The 26,887-nt window shown below is 41.5% G+C and overlaps 1 protein-coding gene across 4 annotated transcripts in view; it reads right to left on the reverse strand.

The window, feature by feature from the left end:
* Positions 1–26,887, reverse strand: part of AUTS2 (activator of transcription and developmental regulator AUTS2) — a 799,219-nt gene that overhangs the window by 424,284 nt on the left and 348,048 nt on the right. For all 4 annotated transcript variants that reach the window (XM_050908788.1, XM_050908790.1, XM_050908787.1 and 1 more), the window contains exons 3-4: positions 11,284–11,385; positions 2,404–2,439 (exon numbers count right to left, since the gene is read on the reverse strand). In XM_050908788.1, coding sequence (XP_050764745.1) covers positions 2,404–2,439; positions 11,284–11,385 — 138 coding nt within the window. The remainder of the gene's footprint in view (positions 1–2,403; positions 2,440–11,283; positions 11,386–26,887) is intronic.

Below are 26,887 nucleotides of genomic sequence, written 5' to 3' on the forward strand. Positions count from 1 at the left end.
GACCCTTGTTTTGATGTTCTGAGTTAACAATAAACACAAAAACTAGCAGTCTTTTCTAGTTAAAAGCTTTGGAAAAAAGAAGTCAATTCAAGTGCATATTCTTTTGCACTTTGATAATACAATAATTACATTTATCAGAAACACATGCTAATTGGATCATTCTGGAGCATTTTTCTCATTGTCTGGCATCGCAAAACACATCTGGGTTTTATTTGCCCCATGTAAGTTAATAAGGGTACAGATTTTTTTAAAACAATAAGCAAGATAATCCTAAAAACAATTTTGCAAAGTGAAAAGGGAGGAAAAAACCCTCCACGTTTCATCCAAGACTGTGTAAGTGTAAAAATGACTTTAAGATAGAAACTGAAGGACGTTTTCTATCTACTCGGCTATTAGTGAAGAAAGAAAAAGAAAGTTAAAGAAATCTTATTACTATGACTATACATAAGAAACAGTGCAGTTAAATATATCATATTAATGGAACCTAATAAGAGATGTCTCCCCCCCTACACAGATCCAAATTAGTATGATTTAAAGTGCCAATACATTGGCACTAGAAGATGTCAAGCTTCTTCTTGTTACTAAATTCCTAATTCGGGAGAACTGGAAACTTGCAAGCTTTTTGCTGGAGCACAGGGGATGATGTTGACACCTTCCAGATTTTCACTTTACTGGACCAACCCACAGACAGTATGGTGCAAGGGAACAGCAGATGGCTTTTCTTCTGTTACCTCTGCTTCCTAAAGATGAAGCTGAACATTGTTCTTAAACCATGCATATTCAGCTCTCGCTATAAGGAGAACAAGCCTTCTTTATATATGTTAAAGCCTTCCATCCCATATTATATTTGTCCCATTCCAGAGCATGTCTGTATATGTTCATATGATTTGAATTTTAAGTGCCCAGACAAAGGAAAGCAATTCGCTCTGAAGTATGGAAAGACAGTCAAGTTTTAGTCTTAATGCAAAATAAAAGTTGAGCCATTTGATATTATTTTTCCCTTCATCCCCTCCCTCTTAAAAATACATATGACACAAACCAGGGGAGGTGCTGAAAAAAGGAAACCAGTTTTTTCCTGTTTCACAACTTACCTTACACTGATTTAGGCTTTAGAAAAACTACCACAAAACTTTTTCAATTGATAATGCTCTTTTCAGACCTTACCACTCGCAGAAGTATGAACATCCAGTTTGCGCAGAAGTCCAATGTAAATCCAGCAGGACACGGCGTTTCTCCAGGTATTAAGTAATTTTTGTGCTTGCATTTTACACTTCACATGTGAAGTCACACGTACACAGTTTAATCCCATAACTTTCTTATAGGATCACAGACCTCTATGAAAAAAGACTAAATTTCACCATGTACTAATGGAAGAAAATTACTCGCTGGGAATCTGACAAGAGAGCAACAAAGTTTTTCCATCATGTAATTGAATACTATATAGTTTTCTTTTCCCCCGAGTTTGATGAAAAGATAGAAGCAGGCTTTGATTATACTATTAACTCTATAGAGCAATGCTACAGAAAAAGTCTCACTGCATTTTACCCACCTGTTTTTGGACACACATAATGCTCTATTTCTCTTACAGATATTATAAAGGCAGAAAAGACATGCTTGGAGAATACAGCGTAAGTTACAAGTGAAACAGGATATGAGCAATTTAAATACAAATCTTGGAGGAAAATAAACAGTGCATTGGATTGACTGGAAAACATTTTTTACTCCCAAACTTATCTGTGCAAGTAAAAGGTATCTTGATGAATGTGGGAATAAACAGATAGAAAAGCATGAATATAGATTATTAAATCAATAAAGGGGCATGCAAATAACTAACAAAAAAGACTGATCAATTATCAAACCAGCTGGGGCCTGGTCCTCTTCTCATGACATAGAATGTAAATCTACCATAAATACAATTACAGCTGCGTTTTCCAAGATCATCTGTGAGACATGGGGCTTTTAACCAACAGGTAGAAATCACTGTGTCATGTTCTGTGGACTGTGGTACACAGGAGATGAGACAAGACTGCTGTAATTGGCTCTTTAAAGTCTACGAATCAATGACAACTGGTACAAGGGGAAATCAAGAGCCTACCGTCTCAGATTAGAGAGCTGGTAAGACCACGGTTCATTTTATTTGCTATAATTGTGTAAATTAAATACTGTTGGAATTTATGTAGTAATTAATATGACACCTGATTAGTTCAGGAAAACATTGACCGCCATGTCTGAAATATTACTTACAATGCCTTTGTGGAGGAAGAAATAGAAAAAGATAAGTTAACCTATTGGGCAGACTGAGATTGGTTATTTATTCTTGTTTCCATATAATAAGGCACCTCCGTTTCAGGAGTAATGCTATGGTGTTCAGAGGCACATGTGTTAAAGTTGAGATACACTTACAAAGTAGCCTGTTCCCAAGCTGGAAGGAGCTGAGCTCTGCAATAAAACACAAAGACAAAGTGGAAAGTCAGTGATGGTTTTTAACACGTTCCAATCCACATAGCTCATTACCAGCCCTTTCCAAGCTTTTCATCACTACATCACAGCACCAATGTGCTGCCCCTTGTCATCTGCTACTGAAACAAACACGGTGTTGCTTAATTTTTCCCTTTACATCTCTCAACGACTCTGAGATGGTAACGTGCTATTTACTGAATTCCAAGCTTCTGCGGTGGACGTAATTGCCAATTTATTTGACAGGCAGCTGGGTAATGAATTAATGATGGCATTTCGCCCTGCACTGAGACTAAACAGACACTCATCAACCAGCCTCCCTGACATGCTGACATTCAATGCCCTGGACTCCAGCTACTCGGCTTTGTGGCCACAAAGGGGCAGGCGGGAGGGGGAAAAGAAAAAAACGTAGACTGACTTCAAAACAAAAAGCCCGGTGGGTTTGGATGACTTTTCCAGTGTATGACCTGTTTGCCAATTTATTCCCGAAAGGCCCTGGTTAGTACACACATAGTGCTTTTCTAAAATGAGACATTTTGTAAACATAATTAGTAGTCTGAAATGTAAAGAACGCGTGGGCACAGAGAAGCCACTTCAGTCAATCTACCATTTCCTGGATAACGCAGTCACTACAATTTCCCATTTGGATGTCCACATTCTTTGACAAACCAAGGATTTAAAAAGAAAAGAAAAAACGAACAATAAATATCTACAGTGTGAAATAGATTTCAAAACTCAAACCCATAAAAATAATTAAAACTAATATTACTACCATGGAAAATAATCAAAAGGTTTAAATGCTTAAAAAAAAAAAATGCATCATGAAATTCAGTTTAAGTGGGACACGATCACAACCTCTACATTCACAGGAATTAAGGAGATAAAGGGTTTTGTTTCATTAGTTTTTCATCTAAGCAATGGGGATTATGCGGCAGGTTCTCTTAGAGACGTGGTGAGAGACCTAAACATCTCAGTCCTAATCCAGGTCACTGGCTGTTACATTAAAGGGTGAACAGTTCCCAACGCTACAGCCCTATCACCTGAAACACTTCAAGCCAGGCTACTCAATGGACAAGGAAAGCAAAACGCAGAGGATAATTCTCTAGTGAGCAGTGGCTAGTCCGGATGGCCAGTCTTTAACTCCTATAGCTCAATTCCTGTTTCTGTTCCTTAGCACAACCTCACTTTCAGTAATGACACAGCTCAGTGATTACCAGGAAGTGCACAGGGGCCCCAACCAGCCTTGGCAAGACATCACAAACATGCAGAATTTGCGTCACTGCCGTCCCTGTTCTGAGACACTATTGCAGGGAACCCTAACAGCAAATTCTCTCCATTACTGATCATGGAGTGCAGCACTGACATAAAAGAAAATAAACCCCCACAAGGGGCTTGTGGTATTGTCCTGGTTTCGGCTGGGACAGAGTTAATTTTCTTCTTAGGAGCTGCTACAGTGCTGTGTTTTGGATTTAGAGTGAGAATGATGTTGATAACACTCCGATGTTTTAGTTGTTGCTAAGTAGCACTTATCTTCAGCCAAGGACTTTCCAGTTTCCCGTGCTCTGCCAGTAAGCAGGTGTGCAAGAAGCTGGGAGGCAGCAAAGCCGGGGCAGCTGACTTGAACTAGCCAAAGGGGTATTCCATACCATGGAACGTCATGCCCAGTATATAAACAGGAGGGAGTTGGTCGGGAGGGGCGGATCGCGGCTCGGGAACTAACTGGGCATCGGTCAACGAGTGGTGAGCAATTGCATTGTGCACCACTTGCTTTGTATAGTTTAATTCTTTTAGTATTGCTATTGTCATATTATTATTATTATCATTATCATTGTTTTTCATTCCTTTCTGTCCTATTAAACTGTCTTTATCTCAACTCACGAGTTTTTTTCCTGATTCTCTCCCCCATCCCAGGGGTGGGGGGGCAGTGAGCGAGCGGCTGTGTGGTGCTTAGCTGCCGGCTGGGGTTAAACCACGACAGGTATCTTTTTACTGAACTCAGCATGACAGAAATAGATTGTGCCAAGAAATTTAAAATTAACAACAAAATTCATCGCAAATAATCAGAATTTACTGTGTGTTCACCAAAGCACTACTAAAAAGAGACGTTTAGAGAGGTTACGTACATACAGGGGAAGGCCTTCTGGTTTAAGACATTAGAAGTTAAAGACTTAGCAAGAGGAAATCACCGTGGTAGTCGTAAGGGTACCAATAGCATAAAATCAACAAACTCTGTTGGGACATCTTATATGAACAAACAAAACCGCTATGGAAATTTGGAAGGTATGTGGTTCCTGCCCCTTAATACTCTCTATCTTATACGATGCGGCTACTAAAAGACTCAAGATCTGCAGTCTACAGATTTGGTTATCGGTGTGCAAGGGGACCTCCACAGAAATAAATAAATTCCTAAGTCCTTCTGGCCCCACTCTTGCTGCTCTGGGGCCTCAAGCTCCCTCTGCCACCATCATCCACAGCAAGACCCACCTGGTTCCAGTAACAATGTCCCTGGAAGCACCTCTGCAGCAGCATCACACTGTGGCGCAGAGGAATGGGCAGTGCAGATTCGGGAACACACAGCCATGAGGCCCCTGGGCTCAGCCCGAGTGCTCTGCTTTCCTCTGCGTCCCCGTGACCACGCAGCTGGGAATAACCTGGTAACTGCCACAGCCCCAGTCATCACACAGCCTGGCTACTGTTTCCAGCTAGAAAGCCCCCTTCATGGACCATATACAATGGTTTTGTGAGCCACTGCGGCCTGTAGACTGCAGCCCTGCAACACCTGGTAGAGAGCGCACTTCAGCACACTCCAGTTTAGTATCTAATGCATTTACTTTCCTGGTAAAGCACATCATATATACTGCCTTTCACTTTACTCATTCTGCTTTCTGCTTCATGCCATTTAAATTCTTTTAATTTAAGCTAGAGATCTACCCGCAAAGTACAACACATGCAATCATTATAATCGCTTTTGTTTAAGCTATGTACAGATGCCAATCGAGTCCCACTCTTTCACTCACAATTTTTAAAACTTACTTTACAGGCTGAAAGCTCCAAAGTTTGCATTCTGCATCTGTGTGTAATTTTTGTCTGCTTTTTATTCCAAGTTTTGGAAGGATCAAGTATCAAAACAAAACAATAAAAAAGAAGAGAAAAGAATAAGCAAACAAAATATTTCCCACTGAGTATTTCCATTCCTTCAAAAGCAATGCTGCAATGGCTATGGGAGGACAGTCGAAACATAGCAGTCAAATGACTTTCACTGAAAAGAAACAACTGTGCGTTTTCAGGGAATTTGAGTTTGCTGGATGGAAATACAGCCCTTCACACACTGCATGCTGCATATGGATAGTACAGTTTGCAAACTCTTTTTAATTGAAGAAAGACTGTATTGCACATGCATGAATGACTAAGTCAGCTGTGTTGTGAACTGTCTGTTGACAGAGCGTATAGGCTGAAGCAAGGGCTATGCAAGAAGACAGCTTCTCACCTTTTTTGATAACTCCCAATAGCGAAAGGATCCTACTACCCAGTGCCCAGCCTTGGTACCAACTGATGAATGTGATACTGTGTATGCAGCATCTTTACAAGCCCATGCTGAGTCGTGATCCTGCACTGGATGGTTCTACATCTCTTATATAAAGTGTGCCTATAATAGAGGTAATGGTTTCACTTTCCAAAACCCTTTGCAAAATTCGACATTAGATATACTATTTGATATTCACACAACCACCAGCAGAAGCCTGCATCAGGTGCCCATCAGCAAAACGCAAGTCACTTGCTTAAACTTAACAGGGTTTTGGTTTTATTTTCCTTTTCTTTTTTCCCCCCGTGTTTTTTTGTTTTTCCTTTCTTTCTTAAAGAGAAGAACTTTTGGCCCAGGAGCAAAAATGTAGTAACCCTCGTGTAAGCATTAGTTTATTGTGTACCAAAGAAAATTACATCCTTGAGGTCTTGGAAGGCACAGTTATACCCATTTTGCATATATATTGTGCATTACTTGGGGAGCTGGGTGGGGAGAAAGACTGTGTTGTACGTATTTGTTCTGGCTATTGTTTATGCAGGTCTGACTGAATGAAGGAACAGTGGGTATCATTTCAATTTCTGATGTCAACATCAAATTACTTATTTAATTTCATGCCTGGCGAAGCATTGTATAGCTACACACAGAATCATTTCACTTCATTTGTTATGCTGTGTTTTCTTGGCGATTGGCTTGCCTTCCAACTGACAGCTTTAATTACGACATGAATTTGATTGCACTGCCGAGGAATTAACATAATGCAACAAAGCATTTAAGCACCCAACCTTAGACACACAAACACACACATACACACCCTCGCATACACACACACACACACAAAGAAGCAGCCACTGCAGCTGATCAGCTTCTGGCACACACACACACACACACACACACACAGAGCTTTGCTGGTGTTATTCCACTTTAGATACAGCCAAGATTACCGGGGATATTCTGGAGAAGAAAAAGTATGAAGGATTTCAGAGCACATAACCCAAAGATGGTTCCTCAATTTGTCTCTTTTTGGGCTCAGTACAGAGGTGGGAGGAATGGGAGACAGAGAACTGAAAATATCCCATATTTGAGGCCAAAACCATGACATGTCCAGAGGATTACACTGCTGGGGGTGTAGACATCTTTCTTCCCGAAGCAGACAGCAACAGAGCTGGTGGGCAGGGTACTCCAGGACTTACTCCTCATTGCTACGAAGCACTGGGGAAAGGGAAGCACTCATGAAAGAGTGCGTCAGCTTTGATGAGAGCCCAAGATGAGACCTTTAATGTAGGGGACAAATGGAAAGATTGCTGTCCCACTCCCTATTCAAGAATTGGAACACTATTCCAGACAGAAAGGTGCCAACTATTTCTCCCGGCTTGCGATTCCTTGTTCAGCAAAAGCAAGCAGAGGCCAGGCAGTCCACGCTTCTGTTGTGCAGCAAGAGTGGAAGACCTGTGCTGCCTCCCAGCCAATGACCACATGTGAGAGGCTTTTACTATTCATTCCCTCGCTGAAAGCCTGCAACCAACTCCAGAAGCAGCAGGCAGGGCTGAAGGTGCCCTAAGCAGCTTGTCAGCCCTCTCCCATCAGTGCAGCCTTGCACTGCCACTGCATCGTCATTACCAAAACGATGAGCAAAGTTTGTTTCACAGACATCAGATTTTTAACAGGACTAGCAATGACTTTACAGCTGAGTGTGAGCTTCAGTTTTATGGTAGATCAGGAATTTAGGAATGTGCACCAAAGAAATCAGGATTTTTGATTTGTTTTTGATTAGCAAAGAGGTGGCTGAACCCCTGAATACTGTGTGCATTTACCATCCAGGTTAGCTGCAATTCTCACGTTTTCCTCAAGTAATCTCCTGGCTGCTTTGTAAAACACGGCTAAAAAGTACCCCATGTATTCCAAAGTGGGAAGACTCAATTAAAAATAAATACATACAGAAAGATAAGGAAAACAGTTGATTGAGCTCCAAGCTGAGGAAAAGAGAAAGCTCTGCCATCTTGTCTCCAAGCAAAATCTCAGCAAAATGAATTCTACTACTGGCAAGATTTTGATGAGATTAAACTGACTACAGCACCCTATATATAAAGGAGGAGCAGCTCTCCAATTTCTCTTTTAGGCCCCTGGAGCTACCTCTGTCCATAAAGGAAAAAACAAGTTGTCGTTCCAAAAAATACTATACAGAGGAGAAAGGCAGAGAGAAATGGTTTTATGAAATTCAAACAGGGAGATGTATTAGGGCACTGTCAAACACTTGCAATGGAGCATTCGAGCAATCATTATCCCTAATCTAGTAGAGGTCAAGTTCTCTGCTAATTATGTTCTCTCACAGAGCGGTGTGTGCGCGTGTGTACACGTGTGCGAGATGAGGACAAAGGAGTTGATGGAAATCAGTCTCACTGCATTGCATCTGACAAGAACATAGGATATTCCTCTTCCTACTGTCTGATGCTATTTCAAGCCTCATTATGAGAAAAGTCCCCTGTTTAACATGGTTTTTTCATTGAATTATCTTCTTTTCATTTTTGACCACCTCTCTCACAAATGCTGCAAATTACCTGCTTGGATCTCATTAGCCTGGAAAGGAGTCATCCCTTGTAAACACACTTTGCATCAATCTGTGTTATCCAAGGACTGTAGGTACATTTACAATATGCAGAGTTGAAAGATACCTGACGGGAGAGGGGATGAAGCCACTGACATGTCAGTTTGCAACTGGATATTCATTATACTATCTCCCTCATTCTGCATCTGTCACTAAGCTATCACTTAGGCTCCGCATTAAAGCTCATGAAGCTAACATTTCTGTTTCAACAGCTTGCTTACAACTAGGGATTTGAAAATTGATCATCCACCTAGAGTATATGCACTTCATTCATTATACACATTTCCATGCAGTAGCCATGCTTAATCCTACAACACTGTCGGGCTACATCAGTGGAGATCCATTATATTTCATGTCCAAAATTTGCTTTCTGACCTCAGGGTTAATCTGCCTGCAATATTTTATATTTTTGTTCTATCTTCTGTTGAGTACACAACTTTTTGCATAGTTTTTCTGAGAAAATACTTGTAAAAACAGAAAAGGATCTTCAGAGAAAATTTACTCTTTTGTCTGTAGTTTTTTTCTGGACAGTAATTGGTAGGTATCATTAGACAACTCGCTCCTTCAAAAGATATTATTTAAAATAACCTTAAGCTCTTGATGCAATTCTGTGCATAAAGGACAGTACAAGGTGGGCTCACCCATAGCTGGAAGTGGGAGTATCACTACCACTTTGTAAGGCCCCGTCATTTAAAAACATGGGGTGTTTGTCTTTGGGGGAGAGAGAAATGCAGAACGGTGTTTACTTTTCTTAAGTGAAAGAGTCTGGGGAAGGCCACCACACACTCAGGCAAGATGAGAGTTCTCTCATGCATGTTTTTCAAATCTCAGCTGAACTGGCAACACCAGACCACAGAGAGACATGCTTGTACTGCAATGAATTATCAAAGCATAAAGGAACTTACTTATTAAGCAAAACATAAATGATGCATAACATTTTAAAATACATATTTTCACATATATTTACATAACGTTCCTTTTGACCAACCTGTGAATCCCTATGTCCTCTCTCAGGTGCACTAGGGAAGTCGTATTTGCTCTCCACTTCCTTTTAATTCACCATAGTGCCAAGACAAAGGGAAAGTATTGTAAAAACATCAGAGAAAAACTGTATTTGATCAGCAGAAGGGGAACCAGGACTCTGCTCTCGCTGCCAGGTCTGGTACTGCAAGGCTATGAGCTGCTGGGAAGCTCAAATAAGCCTCACAGCTCTCCACTCAGTACATTGCAAGGGAGTGACAAGGCTAAATTAAAACCATGTTTGTAAGGAGCTGTGAAATTTTTTGCTGGAAGGTGCTGTGTAATTGTGAAGTTCACTGCAGTGATTCTCAGCTGCCATAGGGCTCAGAGCAAGCTAGGATGGCAACGGTGACAGGCTGATGGTCAGCTGCCATCCACTGCTACCTGTACAGAGCATTTACTTACTATCTCCTCTGGTTTCACTCTCCTCTTCCAAAGATACTTCACAGCCCTGAGACTGACCTCACCTGACAGCTCTGAAGGGCAGGCTCTGAAGTGTCTAGCTGAATGTACCTGTAAAGGTTGGCTCTGGGGGAGGAATGAACCTCTAAAATACTGTGACAAAGGGATGAGGAAAGAGAGTGCTACAGATTTCACACCTTCACAGAAAAAAAAAAAAAATCAGGCGGCTGTTCCAGTGATACGCACAATTCAGCAAAAATTGCTAGCTGTGTGCTTTCAGGCTTAAATTTGCACAACGAAATGTATCCTTTACAAAGGTATTTCTTTTAATGCCTGCTCAATTCAGTTTTATTGGATTGGGCTATAGAGGACACCATCTGGTATCTGTCATCCAAATCTACATGGACATGCTATCAATAAAATCCCCATTTCCAAAATGTGGGTTGGTTAAAAGTAGGGCCAGATTGCTGGCTGATACAAATTGGTCTGACTGATGTAGCTATCCATGCTTTTACCAGCAAACGATCTGACCTACAAAATACCCAATTTAGATACTCTTTTGGGACAGGGCTGTCTTTATAGTCTGTGTTGTAAAGCATGTAGCACAGAGGACCCAGAGCCATGAATAAAACACTCAAGGATTGTGATGGTACACATAATAAATAATAATCTAATTGCAGCAACAGAAAGATTTCTGTAGTCATTCATATGTCAGAATAACTCATGCGTGTCATTCAGTGAATGGCCAGCATTCTTCAATGGAGAAAAACATTCTCCGCAGAGCTGCCATCTTAGGACCTTCCACAGCAGTTTAGGTAGAGCAATAAAGGCAGAGCTTATGCTATTGTTGGCCATGTTATATCAATTCATTATATATAAATTAGCTGAGTCTCTCTAGACACTCTAATACTTTTCATAAAGACAGTATTTAACCCGAAGAAATACATTATTTTCCTTCCCCACTTGGGGTAAAAAGAGGCCATCTCACTTCTCAACTATGCAGAGCATTTTAGCTTCATTAAATGGCCTTCAACTACTTCAAAATGAATGAGTGTTTTCACACAGACAGACACTGTACCAAACTTTAAGAAGTTTACTGAACTGGGGCAGGAGACCTAAGTCACCTCTTCCTCTCCCAACCCCAAAAAGGGAAGGGGATTTTAGCAACAAACCATCCCAGAAACTAAACCCTGTTATGACTTACAGAAAAGTATCCCCCCTCAGAAAACTACACCAGGGGTTAATCAGAGCAGTATTTGGCTGCAGGAGCTTTACTTACGTCACTGAGTCTTTCCCGAGAGCTACTTCGATGGAAACCTTTCGATTCCCCACTGGCGCTTTCACTGTCACTGTCTCGGCAACTGTTTTGACCCGGCTTGAGCTGCAGGAAAGAGAAAAAACAAAGAGAGCAAGAGTTTAGCCTGGTTCAGGTAAGTCCCTTTGTCCACTGCTCTTGTTTAACCCAACCCCACATCTACACAAAGCAGCATTTACATGGTGCTTGCAACACTGCCACCGGCACGGTGCAGCCTTGGTGCCAAGGCAGCATCTCAGCGAGACCATGAATGCAGAGAGCAAAGCAAGCTCGCATGCACGACAGCTCGCGTGCAGGCCAAGACCCTGCAAGTAGAAGGAGGCAACATTCATGTCCCAAGGAAATCACAGTTTAAGACCTTCATTGTGGGAACTTTTAGACTTCTCAAGTTATTTATGCCATAGATGCAGTTTTTAAAGTTACCATCACATCAAAGCACATGCAGAATCAATCCCTCCCTCATTACAGCATAAGAGTATTGAGGATCTAGGATCAATGGAAATCTCCCCAAGGGAAGGAGCAGCCATCACTGAGGAGGCCTTTTGCTGGACTAGCCCCTAACAACATTGCCTGGTACTATAAAAAATTCTTGACTAACCTCAGTGTTCATAAAACAACATGATCTACCCAATAGGTATCAGATTGTTTTTGCCTTTCAAACCAGCTCTAATGAACTTTACCGTCATTGTAATAAAAAAATACAAAAGCATTATAAACTATATTTTCAATACAACTGAGAACACATCTGCTTTCTCTTACGCTGTGGATTGTGCAGGTCAACATGTTACAACAGCAGCGTACTGAAATGAACATTTACCATATACGTACATTATTTACTATACACATACATTACACACATGTCCACAAGCACATATACACATATACAGCAAGAGGAAGATATGAACTACATCTACTGCAACGCTGAAAATGTATATATTTGTTTTAATGTATCTTTCCCTATATTTTGCTTGAATGTATTAAAATTCTGTTTTAGCCTTGTCGATACTTCGTTTGAACTGACTTTCTGTGAAGACTGGTTACTCCTGACGTTAATGCTGGCAAAAAGTCAATTTCAGAAATTTAGATTTAAAATCACATACGTAAATACTGGCAGCAGAGGTAAATGCAGAGAAAATACTTGGCGATGTACCTAATGAAGTATTTTATGAGACACCTACTACACTTACCAGTATTCATATAACAAATACCAAACAAGCCCTCCTAACTTATTCTAATTATTAACATATTCATAGTAATTTCTATTCAGACTGTACAGAAATAGCTAATCACATTCATCTCCATTTCATGACTGGAGACCAAAAGTTCCTTCTCCGTGAACTCTCTCCACCAAGTTTTCCCCCCTTTCTTCTCTCTCTCCTCTCATTTTTTTCCAGTTCTCCCAGAAACATGCTGCACCAGCACACACAAAAATTCACACACATTCTCTTTTATAGGCGCACGCACACAAGACATACATTTCAGCTCTGTTTCCCAGATATACATTCACATGTGTATACACTCTTGACCCATATACACTGCTGTTCTCTCCCAGGTTCACTAACAGAGTGCACGAAGCATCCTCACCCTAATGGTTATCATCAGTTTCTCCTTACCACTACAAGAGCAAATCACATCTGCACGTTCGGTATGTGTGTGCTGCTTTACCTTCATCCCTTATTCTCCTCATTAGTAAAAGGCAGTTTTGGGTGCTCTCTATCAGTGAAAAGAAAGAAAGGAGAAAGTACATAAAACTACAGGCTCAGAGACACAATTGAGTTGCAATGCATGAGCACAACTGCAAAAAATGGCACAGGTGTACTCTCAGCTCAAAGAAAATGTAACATAAGAACTAGAGCTATTTGTCAAACACTTACAATTTAATAAACAAACTAAATATTCCACAGCTCAGCCAGAAAATCTCAAGTAAAAAGATTTTTATTTCAAATGGAATGGTTTATCAGTCAGATCTAATAGATCTAGGTAGCATTTTTTGGAGGCGGAGGGGAGGATAACGAATTCAAGAAGTCTAATACTTCATATATAACTCACAGATCTTATCTAGGACCACTGTGTACTGTAATTTTATGGTCCCACGTTTAAAATTTAACCACCCAAAGGAAAATGGATCAAGTTTCCCTGACTCAGTCTTTTGTCAACACCCGCTCAATGATGGAAAAACTTTTATTGTAACTGGGGCCTGAAGAATTTTTTCCAGTCTCAGATTTTATTTTTAGAACTTCAATTTATTTTGTACACAATTTTCACACATTAGTTATTTGCTAACTAATCATAACGGCATAATTTTTATACTACTTCTACATTGCGAATTCCAGCTCTTGACAGAGAACAGAAGAAAAACCCAGCAGGTGTCTTTTTCTAGACACAATTTACAAGGAATAAGAGGATATGACCAAGATATCTGAGCCTGAAACTCTGTAGGAACAAAGTGAACTGCATAGACTAGACAGCAAACTCAGAAGTAAGTCCAAGTTAAGATTTATAAGCTTTCCATATTTTCCTTTCTTTTTTTCCACTTGAGTTTCTCCATGTGCCAAACTGTTGAGGGTTTACATTTTATTCCAAAACCCATCAATCTGTGCTAAATTAAAAAAATAAAGCATGGAAATGTGCCCATTGTCTTCTTTTAAGAACCTAAAGTTACACACAAACGCACATGAGAACACTTAATGTGGATAGGCAATGGTTCATTTCGATCTACTCACACAGATTCAACCACTTAAAATTAAAATGACGTTGAAATAACATAGTGCTGCTAAAAAAGGTCTGCAAATAAAAGACTGGATCTTTAGTTACATTGCATGCATTTGGTGTATTACTCCAGGGCACATGGGAACCCTAAAATCAGCTTCCCCTCAAAAATGCAATTGTCCTTGGAAAAAATTTAAAGTGCAACATTGACAACTCTTGTTCCTGTATCATTCCTGTCAGGGTACCCCACGCAAAAAGCAAAGCCCGCACGAAACTCCCATGATGTCTACTCAAGTGTCTCACTGAGGACCTTCCCACATTAACACAGCAGTTACTCTTCTAATTTGCACTGAGCGAGGAACAAAGAAGGGTTTGCAAAAAGTACATTTGACTCCATGCTTTCACTGTACAGTGAGAGTGAATTTATCCGTGCAGGGATCCATCTGAAGGGTCTCACAAAGAGGTAATACAGACATTTTCTAGATTGAAAGCACAAAACCCTAAACACACAGAGTGTCGCTGACTCACAACGAACTTACATAGCCTCACGGATTCCCCAACGAGGCATGTGCAAAAAAAGGGGTAATCGGTGACTCAAGTCCGTTTGCCCAGGCTGAATGGCACAGGGCTGGGACACACCAGGCTGGTGCACACCCACGTCTCCAAAACTTTTCTAGGAGTTTTTGGTCATTCTTAGCATCATCACATCATATTTCTGGAAATCTTTTATTGCACTACAGAACCTATTATTTTGTAACGCCTTTAAATCTACTGGAGGATGCTGAAAGTCAAGCAGAACTGGATAACTAGTTAACTACACTTCTTCTATTAAAAGTAAGAAAGGAAAAGGAAAAAGAAGGATCTGGAAGGACAGCTGCTGGCTGAAGCGCTGGGCTGGGACTCAGCAGCGGGTTTTATTTCTGATTCTTCACCACACCCAATTCCCTCCTGAAAAAGTGAGAATAACGACGGGTCTTCCCTGCTCTCCAAAACTGGTCTATTTAGAGGGGTTTTTTTAGCAGGGACAGTTTCCCAGTGGGTGATTGCAGAGTACATCGCACACTATGGGACCTGATGATCCCACTCACTGCTCTGGGGGCTACTGCAGTAGCAACAATGACTTCTAATGGTGAGGTGGCTCCACTGCCAAAAGTGTATTAAAAAACAAACAAACAAAAACCCTGAAAACACCCACACTCACCCGGGTTTTCACTCTTCCCTTTCATACAGACATGAATCTTATGAAGCCTGTGTACTTCAGATGTCCCTGGCCAGGTGTGGGCAGTGGGACTGCAGGAGCCTCTGTGAGGAGAGGCTGGCGCTCGCGCTGCCCCTCCTGGTTCCCGCCGGTTCCCGCCGGCTCTGCAGCAGCCCCCACCACAGCCCCCGCCGAGCCCGTCAGTGCAGCTGGTGGTGCCTCTGTGAAAGCGTATTTAAGAAAGGGCAAAAATGCCAGAGCACTGAGGGGAGAAGCGAGAGTGTGCCCTGCGAACTGCCAGGTCAGGGACGGAGGAGGGGGAGGAGGTGCTCCAGGAGCCGGAGCAGAGATTCCCCTGCAGCCCGCGGGGAGACCCCGGCGGAGCAGGTAGATATTCCCTGAAGGAACTGTGTCCCCTGGAGAGCTCAGCCTGGAGCAGATTTTTCCTCAGGGAATTGTCACCGGTGGGAGGGACCCACGCTGGAGCAGGGGAAAGGAGCGGCAGAGAAGAGCTGTTACGGACAGACCACAACCCCCATCCCTCTGGGGGGACACAGAGGAATAAAGGAATGAAGCTGAGCTGGGGGGGAGAAGGTGTTGTTTCAATTTTTGTTTTGTTTCTCACTGTCCAAATCTATTTTAAGTGGCAATAAATTAAATCAGTTTTCCCCAAGTCGAGGCTGTTTTGCCCATGGCAGTAATTGGTGATCTCCCTGTCTTTAACTCACAAGCTTTTTCATCTTATTTTCTCCCCCTGCCCTGTTGAGGTGGGGGAGTGTGAGAGAGCGGCTGGGTGGGAGTTTGGCCCTTAGCGAAGCTAAACTCACCACACCATGGTTTGGTGAAAAGCACTTGCTGCTCATAAACTGAGTCAAAAAACTTCAGACATATCACTCTGTGCTGCCCTGCAGAGTAGTGCAAAATAGAGCTGGAAACTGCCATGAGGGACACAGAGTGAGAGGGTCACTGAGATAGCATGGGGAGGGGAAAAGGAGACGCATAAGATATGCAACACTAAGAGTGACCATCTGATGAAGAAAAAAGAGAGAAAGACTAGCTCAGGCCTAAAGGTCACAAAGAAACTGGCCAGAAACTGCTAAGTTTATGAATAAACCAAAATACATGCAAAAACATCAACATGAAACTGCTGTAATAGTAAGCACTAACAGTAACTCTTCTTTCAGGGCATGGAGAGATTTTCAGGTGACTTGAAATCTAATGGAACTATTTTTGCACCAGGGAAATATTCGGCCCTATTTTGTGACAGCGAAAGTGCAAACTGAATATTCAGCTGTGTCCAGGGAAAGCAGCTGTCTGCTATGCTTCCTTCTGCCATTCAAAGTTAAAGGGTAAAGTAGACCTAAATATACAGGCTTAGGAGTAGGATAGATCTAAAGGAATAGTGCTACAGTTACCACGTTAGTCAGACATTTCTGTGAAATGAAAGGATGGGGTGCATAAGCCATAAAACACTCCTAAGGATAACCTGTAACAACATGGCTCTCTGTTACCTTTTGTCTCAGAAAGGAAAAGAATGAAGGACAGAGATAGTCGATCATGTTAAGAGGCATAAAGGAGGATAAAAGGGCAGCCGAGCCCCAGACTACAGGGAGCATCATTCTCTCAGGACCACAGTTTGCTTTGCTGGATCCCTAAGCCACTTTAGATAATTCCACAGTAGCGGTGCCTGGTTAGCACGTAACAAAAAGCAAAATAAATAAATGTACCGAGAATTTAGCAAAAGCCTTTTTCACAGAGCTTATATATCATGTCAAAAACACCATAATGTGGCTCTTCTGAGCTCTTTTTTTTTTTTTTATTTAAATATATTTTAATTTAAAACCCCATACTATTTGGCAGCAGTAAATCTATGGTATAGTTTCGAGGCGCCTGAGTTTCCACACCATATGGAATTAAAGGATTATTTCACTACATTATACTTTAAAGTTATGAATACTAACACTTCTCCCTATTATAGCACAAGCCAGCAAGCTAAGCCTTTACCAGAGTCCTAGAGGAAGAGGACACCTGCTCCCCAAGGGATGGCATAACCCTGCTGTGGGGAGGAGAATTTTAGGCTTTCAGTTCTGCCTGCCATTCTTTTATTTATGCAGCTTTTGCAAGGGCAAGACAGTCCAAAACTCTTCTGATCCAGCTCCTACCTGAGTGAATATATTCTGTAGCTCAGATCAGCTGGTGAACAGACTCGTACGCACGCCATTAGCAATGCTTCCTGACTCCAGAAAGCCGGAACAGGTACAGCCTAGTCCCAAACCCATGACAGTAGTTTGTCCTGACCAAGGCGACAGCCCTACACAGTAGAGAGACATTTCTACCTGCTCCTTCATATACACAGAGCTTGCCTGCACTTGCTCTCTCAGCTTTTCCCAGCAGCCCAGGTTCAAGCCAGGCTCTGAAGATGTGAATTTTTGTCGCTACTGGCAGTCACGTACTTTTCCCAAATGCCGCACACACAGAACTAGACAGAAGCACCGGCAAATCAGGCAGTTGCTGACTGCAGGCTGCTCCAGGTGGCCAAAGGCCAGGAAGCAATGGCCAGTTCAGCCTGTGAGAAAAAAGAAAGCCCAGCTGAACCCAGTGAGATCCTAGTTAACAGGTTGGACCACCTCAGCATGAATTGTCATGAATCCATCACTGTTTCTTCAGGGCTCGGCAAACAGGAGGAGTTTGGCTCACAGCACACAAGCAGGACGGAGGGTGCTGGGCGGGTGCGAGAGCCTGTGCCCGCTCCCATCCCACGTGGTCACAGGGAAGGAGGGAGATGGGCTCCTTGGCACTGTGTCAGGCTGTGTCCTCACAGCTCTCGGCAATGGTGCGTGAGCCACAGGTCCGGGGAGGGAGCCAGAGCACTGGGCACAACCGTATGCTGGTGTGAGGTGGGAGGACAGGCAAGGGATGGACCACTGAAGTCTCTTCAGCATCAGATGCCTCTGAAGCTGATGCATGGTTCAGCATTGGGAGCATCTCCAGCACCCAGCTGTGGAGCTGACCCAACCGACTGGTTTTACTCATTTATTTTTTTTCTAACGTGAATGTCACCACCTGCTCTGAGGAGACTGGTTTTGCTGTGCTCTTAGGGCCAAAAAGCTAAGTACAGTTCCCCCTAACATCCACCCACTCACCAGGGTGGAAAAATCATCAGCGAATTAAAATGTGTATTGTAGCATCATTTTGCACTTAAATGAAACATCTTTTTCCCTTAAAAGCTGTTAACTTTGATTTCAAAATATCACAATTCATGTTGAAGCATAATTGATTTTAAACAACAGAACAATCTGAGTATAGAAATCAAAAGTATAACATCGGTGGGTTAAAGGGTGATGCGTTAAACATTGTTCAGTTAAAGGGTGCTGCTTTTTAAATTCTGTCTGGAATAAATAACAAAACATCTTTACTCTTCTGGTCAGCTCAGCTTTCACACACACACACATCACAACAGCACTGCACTACAGCCTTGTCTGTGCTACTCAGACCCGCAGGCATGGCAGTAATGTCCACTTTGTAAGTGCCGCACAAACACAACCTAAGGAGCCAGTCCCTGCCCTACCCAAGCAAACACACACACGTGAAGCGTCTTCCATCAGTCAGAAAAGAGCAACAGCAGCTTTCATGTAGGACTGAATATTTGATTGCACAGAAAACATATTTTATCAATGATGGAGAACAAATCTGGCTGTATGAAAACAAATAAAAGGAGAACTGCATAGCAAGAAAAACACAACAGCAATGTAAATCAATGCTTCTTACTTGTCATTTAAATCATGATTAACAGCTGTCATTTAAATACTTCCATTTAAACCTATCTTGCTACTGACATAAGTTAGACAAATACTACTTACACAGCTCTTACATGTCACCCAAAGCTTTAAAAGATGGTTCAACACGGCAGCCGTGAATCTGAGCAAGGCCTCTATGCTGCATTTCTAACAAAGCCATGCTCACCACGACATCTGCCTGACTAGCTAAAGAGACGAGCAGCACAAGGAAAGCAAATCAGAGGTAAGATAATGAGGAGGAAGAATATTTACAATACACAAGTTCAGGCAGTAAATATGAAAAAAGAATTCACACCGTGTGTGGACTCTGAACAGTATTAATACAAAGACATTTTTCACACCAGGGAAGAAAAATCTTGTTACCTAAGAGATACAACAAAACATTAGGAGAGGCTCTCTGTGTATATGTCTTGATATATAATCTTACAACAACCAATGCCCATGCTCCAAGAAATTGTCAGCTCCTGAGGATCAGGGCCTACATGCCATCATCCGGGGATCCGACATCCCTACCAGAATACGAAGCTTTATTTTGCGTACCTGTATGGTAAAAGTGAGGTAGACCAACAACGACAAGATTTTATCTTTTGTTTCCTTCCTGCCTCTACCGAGAAGAAAAAGCAATTTTCCTGTTCCGAAATTCTTTTTATGAAAAACAAGAATAAACATACACATATATTCTTCCAATTTCCTGTTGACAAAAAAATCTAAATCTAATAGAACATGAACAAATGACTATAAACAATTACCTCATTAGCTCTATGATACAGAACAAGGGTGTCTTTAACTTACTTATTCTAAAGCACTGGTGGTCATTTCCTGCTGCCTTTGAGCTGATCCAGCGTCTGCTGCTGCACTTGCTCAATACGTTGGAGTAGAGGAACTCACCCTCTGCTACCTTAAGTGGGGGAGATCCTACTGAAAGAAACAGAGCTACACCCCTCTTCTCCTGGGGAGAATTTGGCTATTTAGCATTGTTATTACAGAAACACCAAGTGATCGTGTTCTGCTCACAGTAGCAACAGCAAAAGCAACACAGGCTAAGAATAAACAGCATCCTTGCCAAAGCGGGGGTGGGGGATAAAGAGAACGGGCATTTATTTCCAGATCCTCTTCTCCTTCATTATATGCTTGGGCAACCTTAGATGTATAGCTCACAGAAGGTACTCTGAAGTAGCTCTGTAGCTCTATTTTATCTAAGTTACACAGAGGATGCAGCCCATCATTTTTTCTGTGCTGTTTATACAGAAATCAAAGATAAATTTGGCATAAACTCATCACACCCCAGAATCATACATACATTATACAACATATAAAGTGTAACAGACTTGCTCTGTTCCCCAGCTCCTGTTAAGAGCGGTATGAAACAGCAAGCTGTTGGCAATTGCAACAAATGAAGCGTATTTCAGCACACTTTAAAAGCTGAATTGCAAAAAAATATAGGCTTCTTCTGACCCTTTGCATTTTGATGGTTGCACAGTGAGAAATATGGCCTTTCAAATTACACCTTGCAAAGCACTCCATTGTACCAATCAATCTCTCCAAGCAACTTCCATAGCACAGACTGGCGCAGCAGAGAGGGATAAAGAGCGAGGGTCCGGTCGGTCTGCTCGGAGGCAGCCAGAGCGGTGGCAATCAGGGTGGAATCGATCTGCCCCTCCCAGTATTTACTCAGTCCTGCTGCTGAGCTTGTTTGTATCCCACCCTGGATTTCCATGGCCCTCCCTGGGCTCTGTGTCAGGGAAACTAGCCTTTGTACCGCTAAAAACCACCTCTGAAACACAGCTGCTTTAGTGCCTGTTCCTGCCTGGTACAAACGTACCATCCTTGTCTGCACAGATATACATCCATTCACATTCGGATCCATATATGGCACAAGTCCCATGTGTTATTCAGCCGAGTGATGCTCATTTAACACCATCTATACTTCTTGCTTCTGCTTTGTATGTCCCAAAACCAGATTTTAAGTTCTATGGGCATAGACATAATCTTTTAATACAGGTGCATATCCCCCCCCAAGCCCTGGGAATACCCTACAAGGAGCAGTGTATGTGTATTTGCTGCAACAGTTCCCATCAGGGACTGGTTTTTGTGGTTCCGTTTAGGCTTGCTCTTTTTAAAAAATGGAGAACCAAGCTGGCAGTTTTACTCCAATGTTCTGCACAAGAATAGCCTATTTCAGAGCACTTGGCAATGATGACTTTCCAGATCCTTCTTGTTAGACCATTACCAGCTCTTGCTTCAGCGGCGACAGGCACAGGGGCCAGCCTGTGGCATCAGGGACTCCGTCCCAATCTCAGCCCTGGGCCTGTGAGGAGTTCTTGTTTCTGTTGTACGGGAAAGGTCAGGTGAGGTAGGAAAGTGGAGGCAAACACTACCTTTACTCTGAATCTCCAGAAAGGGGAGAGGAGAACAGAAATATTATCCCATTTAGCCTGGAGTGTTTGACATCCAACCCCCTAAGGACTCTGCTTGGCCTCTGGTTGACTTTGAAATGTATAACTTACTGGAAGAATACTTAAGTGAGAAGATAAAATGAATCACATGATGGAACAAAAAGCAAACAGGCCAGGTTGAAAAATCTTAACAGCACTGCAGCCCTACAGCTCTCTGCAAATTTGGCTAAAGAGCCTCCATCTGTTTTAATGAGGCGAAACATAAAACCAAGGTAGTTTCTGTAGAATTTAACTCGTTTCAAGTTCACAGGATGGCTGCTCCTCCTGCACAAAGGAGATGCAAGATGGGATGAGACCTTTTGGGAACATCCAAAGATGTGAAGCAGCTCCGTGAACCGAGCCTGAAAAAGACCAGAGTGACAGTGCTCACTCACTTGAATTAAGTCACAGCTACCGTCATCCTTTTTTTCCTCAGTGTAGACCACTAACCTGACACCCAGTTAACATTACAGAAGTAAATAAATGTCTTGAAGGAGGAAATATCAGTATTCATGGATGGACCTCAAGATGCTTGCCACTGTTTACATAAAAGAGCCCTGCTATTTCATAGTTTGATATAAGCCCAGAATAAATATTTAATAACTTGGTTGCATAAATAATGATTTGAAGGTTGAGCTATTGGCTTAAAAATATAATACTATTTTAAGCCGTTTAACTGGCCAGCCATATAAATTATTCAAGATTTAAAAGTCATCCTGTGGTCTCTGTACAAGGAGAAAACTAGGAAGTTGTAACTATAATGACAAAAGCAGGGCAAGATCAATCAAACCACATGATCTCTAACACAAACAAGCAGCAATTAAGCAGCAATCAAGACCAATATGACTGTGGTTGATGTCCTTTTATGCCAATACTTTCAGTCCAGAGAGCAAAACTTAATAATGTTTTGCAATTTATCAAGGGAACCATAACTCTGTTCTCTGTGACTTGGCCAAGAGGCTATTATGATAGTATTTCTCTATAATTTAATAATGTGAAGGAAAGGAGGGTGGGGGAGTAAAAGCATTTTGACATATAACTCACGTCTATACATATTGTATTTTCCCCTTGCTTGAATGATAGAAGCAAAAGTCATAATAATATACCTCAGTACCAATTTGTTAGCAGGAAAGGGGAGCTGAAGTATCTGGCAAAGAAAATCTATTTGAAGAAGCACAGAAGGAACGGAATGAACCATCTGAATTCATTAGCAGCTGTCATTGATGTGGAGATGAGTTTAAAGATGAAGAGAAGCTAGTCATCACAAATAACTCAGGAGAAAAGCAAAGGGAGGAACTGTTGTTTAAGTTGTTTAAATCTGGATTAGCTTCTGATAGATGGCAAGTTGCCACTTAGAGGAACCTTTGTGTTACACGCTCCACCCTCTTTGGAGGGAAGCTCTTTGAACAGAGCAAGATACTTCAGCATTTCGAGCTGCGCACAGGTTGCCAGCAGCCCTGGGTGCTGCTCTGTAACGCCGGCCTGTTTGGCACTAACAAGTCACAGTTTTCCTGTACCTGAGGCTGTAGTTTCACAGCCTCTCTTCTGCCCAAGGAGCCCAACCCTGCTGTTACCCACTCACTCCGGGCAGCTTTTCCCCAGACCCCTGAGACTCCCTGGGTTGTACGGCTGCAGCTGACGCCGGGGCTTTGCAGGGAACTGAGCCAGGTTAGAAACAACCAGGTTATTTTTCTTCTTCTTCATTTCCTGGATTGCTTCTAACCCAGATGATTTCTTCAGTTTGGCACGATGGAGGCGGCAATGGTGGGAAGGGGTGGCAAGGACTCAGGCACTACCAGGAAAAGAAACACTGAAGAATTACATCCTTAAACCACAGTTTGACTCCATGTCTTAAATCTTGTTGAATTTTTGCCCTGGACTAACATAATAAGAGCTGCAGCTGGTTTGAAAAATTCAGAATGCCTTCAAGCTCCTAACAATACCAGCTTGTTGTTGGTTTTTTGGCTTTGCTCTACATTATTTTTTGATTTTTTTTTCTTCCTGCTTATCTCTCCCTCTCTCATCATGAGAAATAATGTAAAACATATTGCAGCACTGTGCTTTCACCTTCGACTACTTTTGCCAATTGAAATAATGAGTCCTCCTATTTGCAAATGTCAAAAAATCTCCTGGTACATCTTGGAGTCTGTCCCTTGTCAACAGTGACCAAAGGTGATTTAATGTTTGATAGATTTGATGAGCTGGTTGCCTCAGTCCAAGTCGAAACCCAGCTTCATTTCCAGAAAATCATTCTGCCAGGTAGTGTTATTAGCCCTTGTGTTGGGAGCCTCCACAGAGAGGTAAGGAATCAGGGCAAGATCCGGTACCCACTGAAATCAAGGGGAACATTTCCACTGACTTCAAGGGATACAGAATCCATTTAGGGAACCGGGTGTCCACTATAATTACTTGACAGACTATTTCTGTACCTTATACTGATAAAAAAAAACAATTTAACTTCTCTTTCATATGCTTTAAAATTGTACTAAACTTACCCGTCTTGAAAGTATAGTCACATACTAGGTAAGCGGAGTTTTATTATTGTTTTAAGATAAGTGCCAAAAACCTGTAACACAGGACTACTATCAAATTATGGTTACTTGAATTAATCCTCATTCTGGCATTTAATGATTTGTAAAGTGCTTATTCAGGAAAAGGTCAAAAATCACTTGGAAAGATATGTTAATGGCTCTCTAAGTAATGTTTAGACTTACTGAATAAATTTTCACACTTAAGTCATGTATAACAAGCATTACAAAATGTATTATAAATTGTGCTCTTCACAATGGAGAGCTGTGTATACATACATGTTACGGCCTCCCCACAAGACAGCACTTAAGCACTTAGTTAAATTCATCTCAGCTGAGGAAAAAAATAAGCATATCTTCACTGTTATCCTGACAAAGTACTCAATGTATGTTCTCACAAAGAGGAATATTTACCTGAATCAGGACCTGGAAGAAGCCCATTATTGTTCGTCTACGTGATAAAAAAAAACCTAACACAAATGAAAACCCAAAAAACCTGTCAAAAAAACCCCAACTCCCCCAAAACTCACTCCTAAAAAAAAAGAAAAATAGTTGTAAATAATTGGAAACGAAGGAAGACAAAGCCCTGTGCTGATAGCTCTACATGGAACCCCTTCTATGCTTTGCAATATTTGGGCTTTAAAATGACCCACAAGACTTAAAAATTAAGTATCAGCATGTGAAAACGTACCATATTACAGTTTAAATCAACCATTATACAGGCTCAGCAAGCATCAGCACACTCCTTCTATGCACTAAAAAACGTCAACTTCTCCTTGGTGAATAATAATTTGTGAAATAAAGCAGGCATGCAAAATATGGGTGGCAGGCAGCAAATGCCAGTATTTGGGGCACCAAGGTGTTTTAAAATTGTTTTTCACTTTTGCATCCAGCATCCACTGAAATCTCAACAGATCAAAGTTTTGCAGACAAGGAAAAAAAAAAAAGCCCACAAAATTAATAACTATTTAAGTATTCTGTTTCATCATGATAACAAACAGATGGTTTTAATATTCTAGAGGCTAATTTCTGAACAATTAAAAACACAGCAAGACATTAACATCTAATGAAACATTTTAACTACCAGTATATGCATCTGCCATTAATTTCCACACAGTAAGGTCTTGGTTCTCTTCAATCTGTTCTTTATTAAGGAAAGTTTTTCCACTCTGAATTTAGTGAAGTAGAGAATTAACAACTGTTTTCAATCAGCAATCAGCATGATATTTCGCCAGTGTGCATTGAAACCGTCCACACTATCAGACATAAATTTACTCCTACGATGGCTTTGATCTGCACACTGAGTGGAGATGTTAGAAGGGAATTCATTTTCTAATTCCATTTTCATTTAGAACATATGAATTAACCCCTCACAGATCTCATGTCCCTTTTTATCTACTTTAGATAAAGGACACCTACTTAAAATGTTATGGCTTACGCATTACTTACAGTCTAGCCAAAACCAAATTCATTTTTTGAAACCAACGAAAGCATTCTCATGCAAACTGTATTGAAATAAAGTTCTTCAAAGGCAACGAGAATCCTATATTTATGAGCTTCTAATTTATTTTTCCTTTGCTCATTTGTGATAAGAACATCGGGTAGTATTCATCAAAGCTCTACCCATGCAAAAACTAGTTGCTACAAAAAAAATCTTTACACTACAGACACCAAGCTATCTAATTCATGCGTTCCCTAATCAGATATGCAGCTTAGAACTACTGATGAATTTTCTGCAGGTCTTCACCAATTTGGCAGGTTATGATTTAAATTAAGCTGAGGCAAGTCATTCTCACCGCTCCCAGGGTATGGCAAAAGGCTGATGTTACTCAGTATTTGTTGTCATCACCTAGCTACTGTATGAATGAACCCTGTAAATAAATACCTTCGGGAATAAGTTCAAACACCCCCCCGATGGGTTTGAATAGCATGCTTGCTGTTCATTAAACATGTAGGCAGCTCAGTAAACGTCTTTGATTTTCAAAAGGGTTAAGTTAGCAAATAACTTGGAATGATTTTAACAGGAACCACATTCTGTCCAGGTTCCTGTTTTGCTTTTAATCATGTAATTTATGTAAACATGGAATTGCAAGGCTAAACTAATAAACATTGAAAAAAGCCTTGAGAAAACATAGGTTTAGGGAAGCAGTCAGCTGCAGGACCCTGCCTCTTGGATTCATTTTGTGGTGTTCAGTGGGGATTTCATGGTGCACCAAGAAATGTCTGTATTGCAACTACGTAGAATGAGAGAGACTAACATTCTAGTTACTGCTTCAAGTCAGGAGAAACAGGGTCATGAACCTGGATCTTCTACCTACCAACTGATGCCCTACCAATGAGTCATTAGCTGTTCCAAGACATCTGCCTCCCTCTAATTTATGCCAGAAATAACATGCTGGGCTCAACATATTTCCAACAATAGCTGTGTATTTCCATAGATATTTCCGTAACAGACCACCTACAATAAAAACACATTACAACCTTGTCGCTCCCTACTCTCCGTGCTTGTATCCGGCTCAAAGGCTCAGCCTGAACTAAACGGTTTCTTTGCCTCAGTACTTGATTTTTTTTCCTTTGTTGAAATGGGTTATTACAGGTTAAGGGCCAGATCCAGAAAGGCTGAGAACACCCACAAACTCATTTGGAATTCAGGTTTCCAAAATCTGGAACCAGAACAGTAGTGAGGTATGAAAGGACATGAAAGATTAATCATTTGACTTCAAGCACTGTCATCACTATGAATTTCAAGGATTAGGGCTGGGAGTTTCAGGTGTGCCTAGCAGAGGCAGGAGCGTAACCCCACTGAAAGACAGTGAGCTTTTGGCTCATTTGATATCCACTTTTGGTTCAGTGAAATATGGCTGAAGTGGTGTCCCTGGGGATGCCGTATGGGATTTCAAG

This window comes from Gymnogyps californianus, chromosome 20 (assembly GCF_018139145.2).
Source record: "Gymnogyps californianus isolate 813 chromosome 20, ASM1813914v2, whole genome shotgun sequence".
Taxonomy (NCBI): domain Eukaryota; kingdom Metazoa; phylum Chordata; class Aves; order Accipitriformes; family Cathartidae; genus Gymnogyps; species Gymnogyps californianus.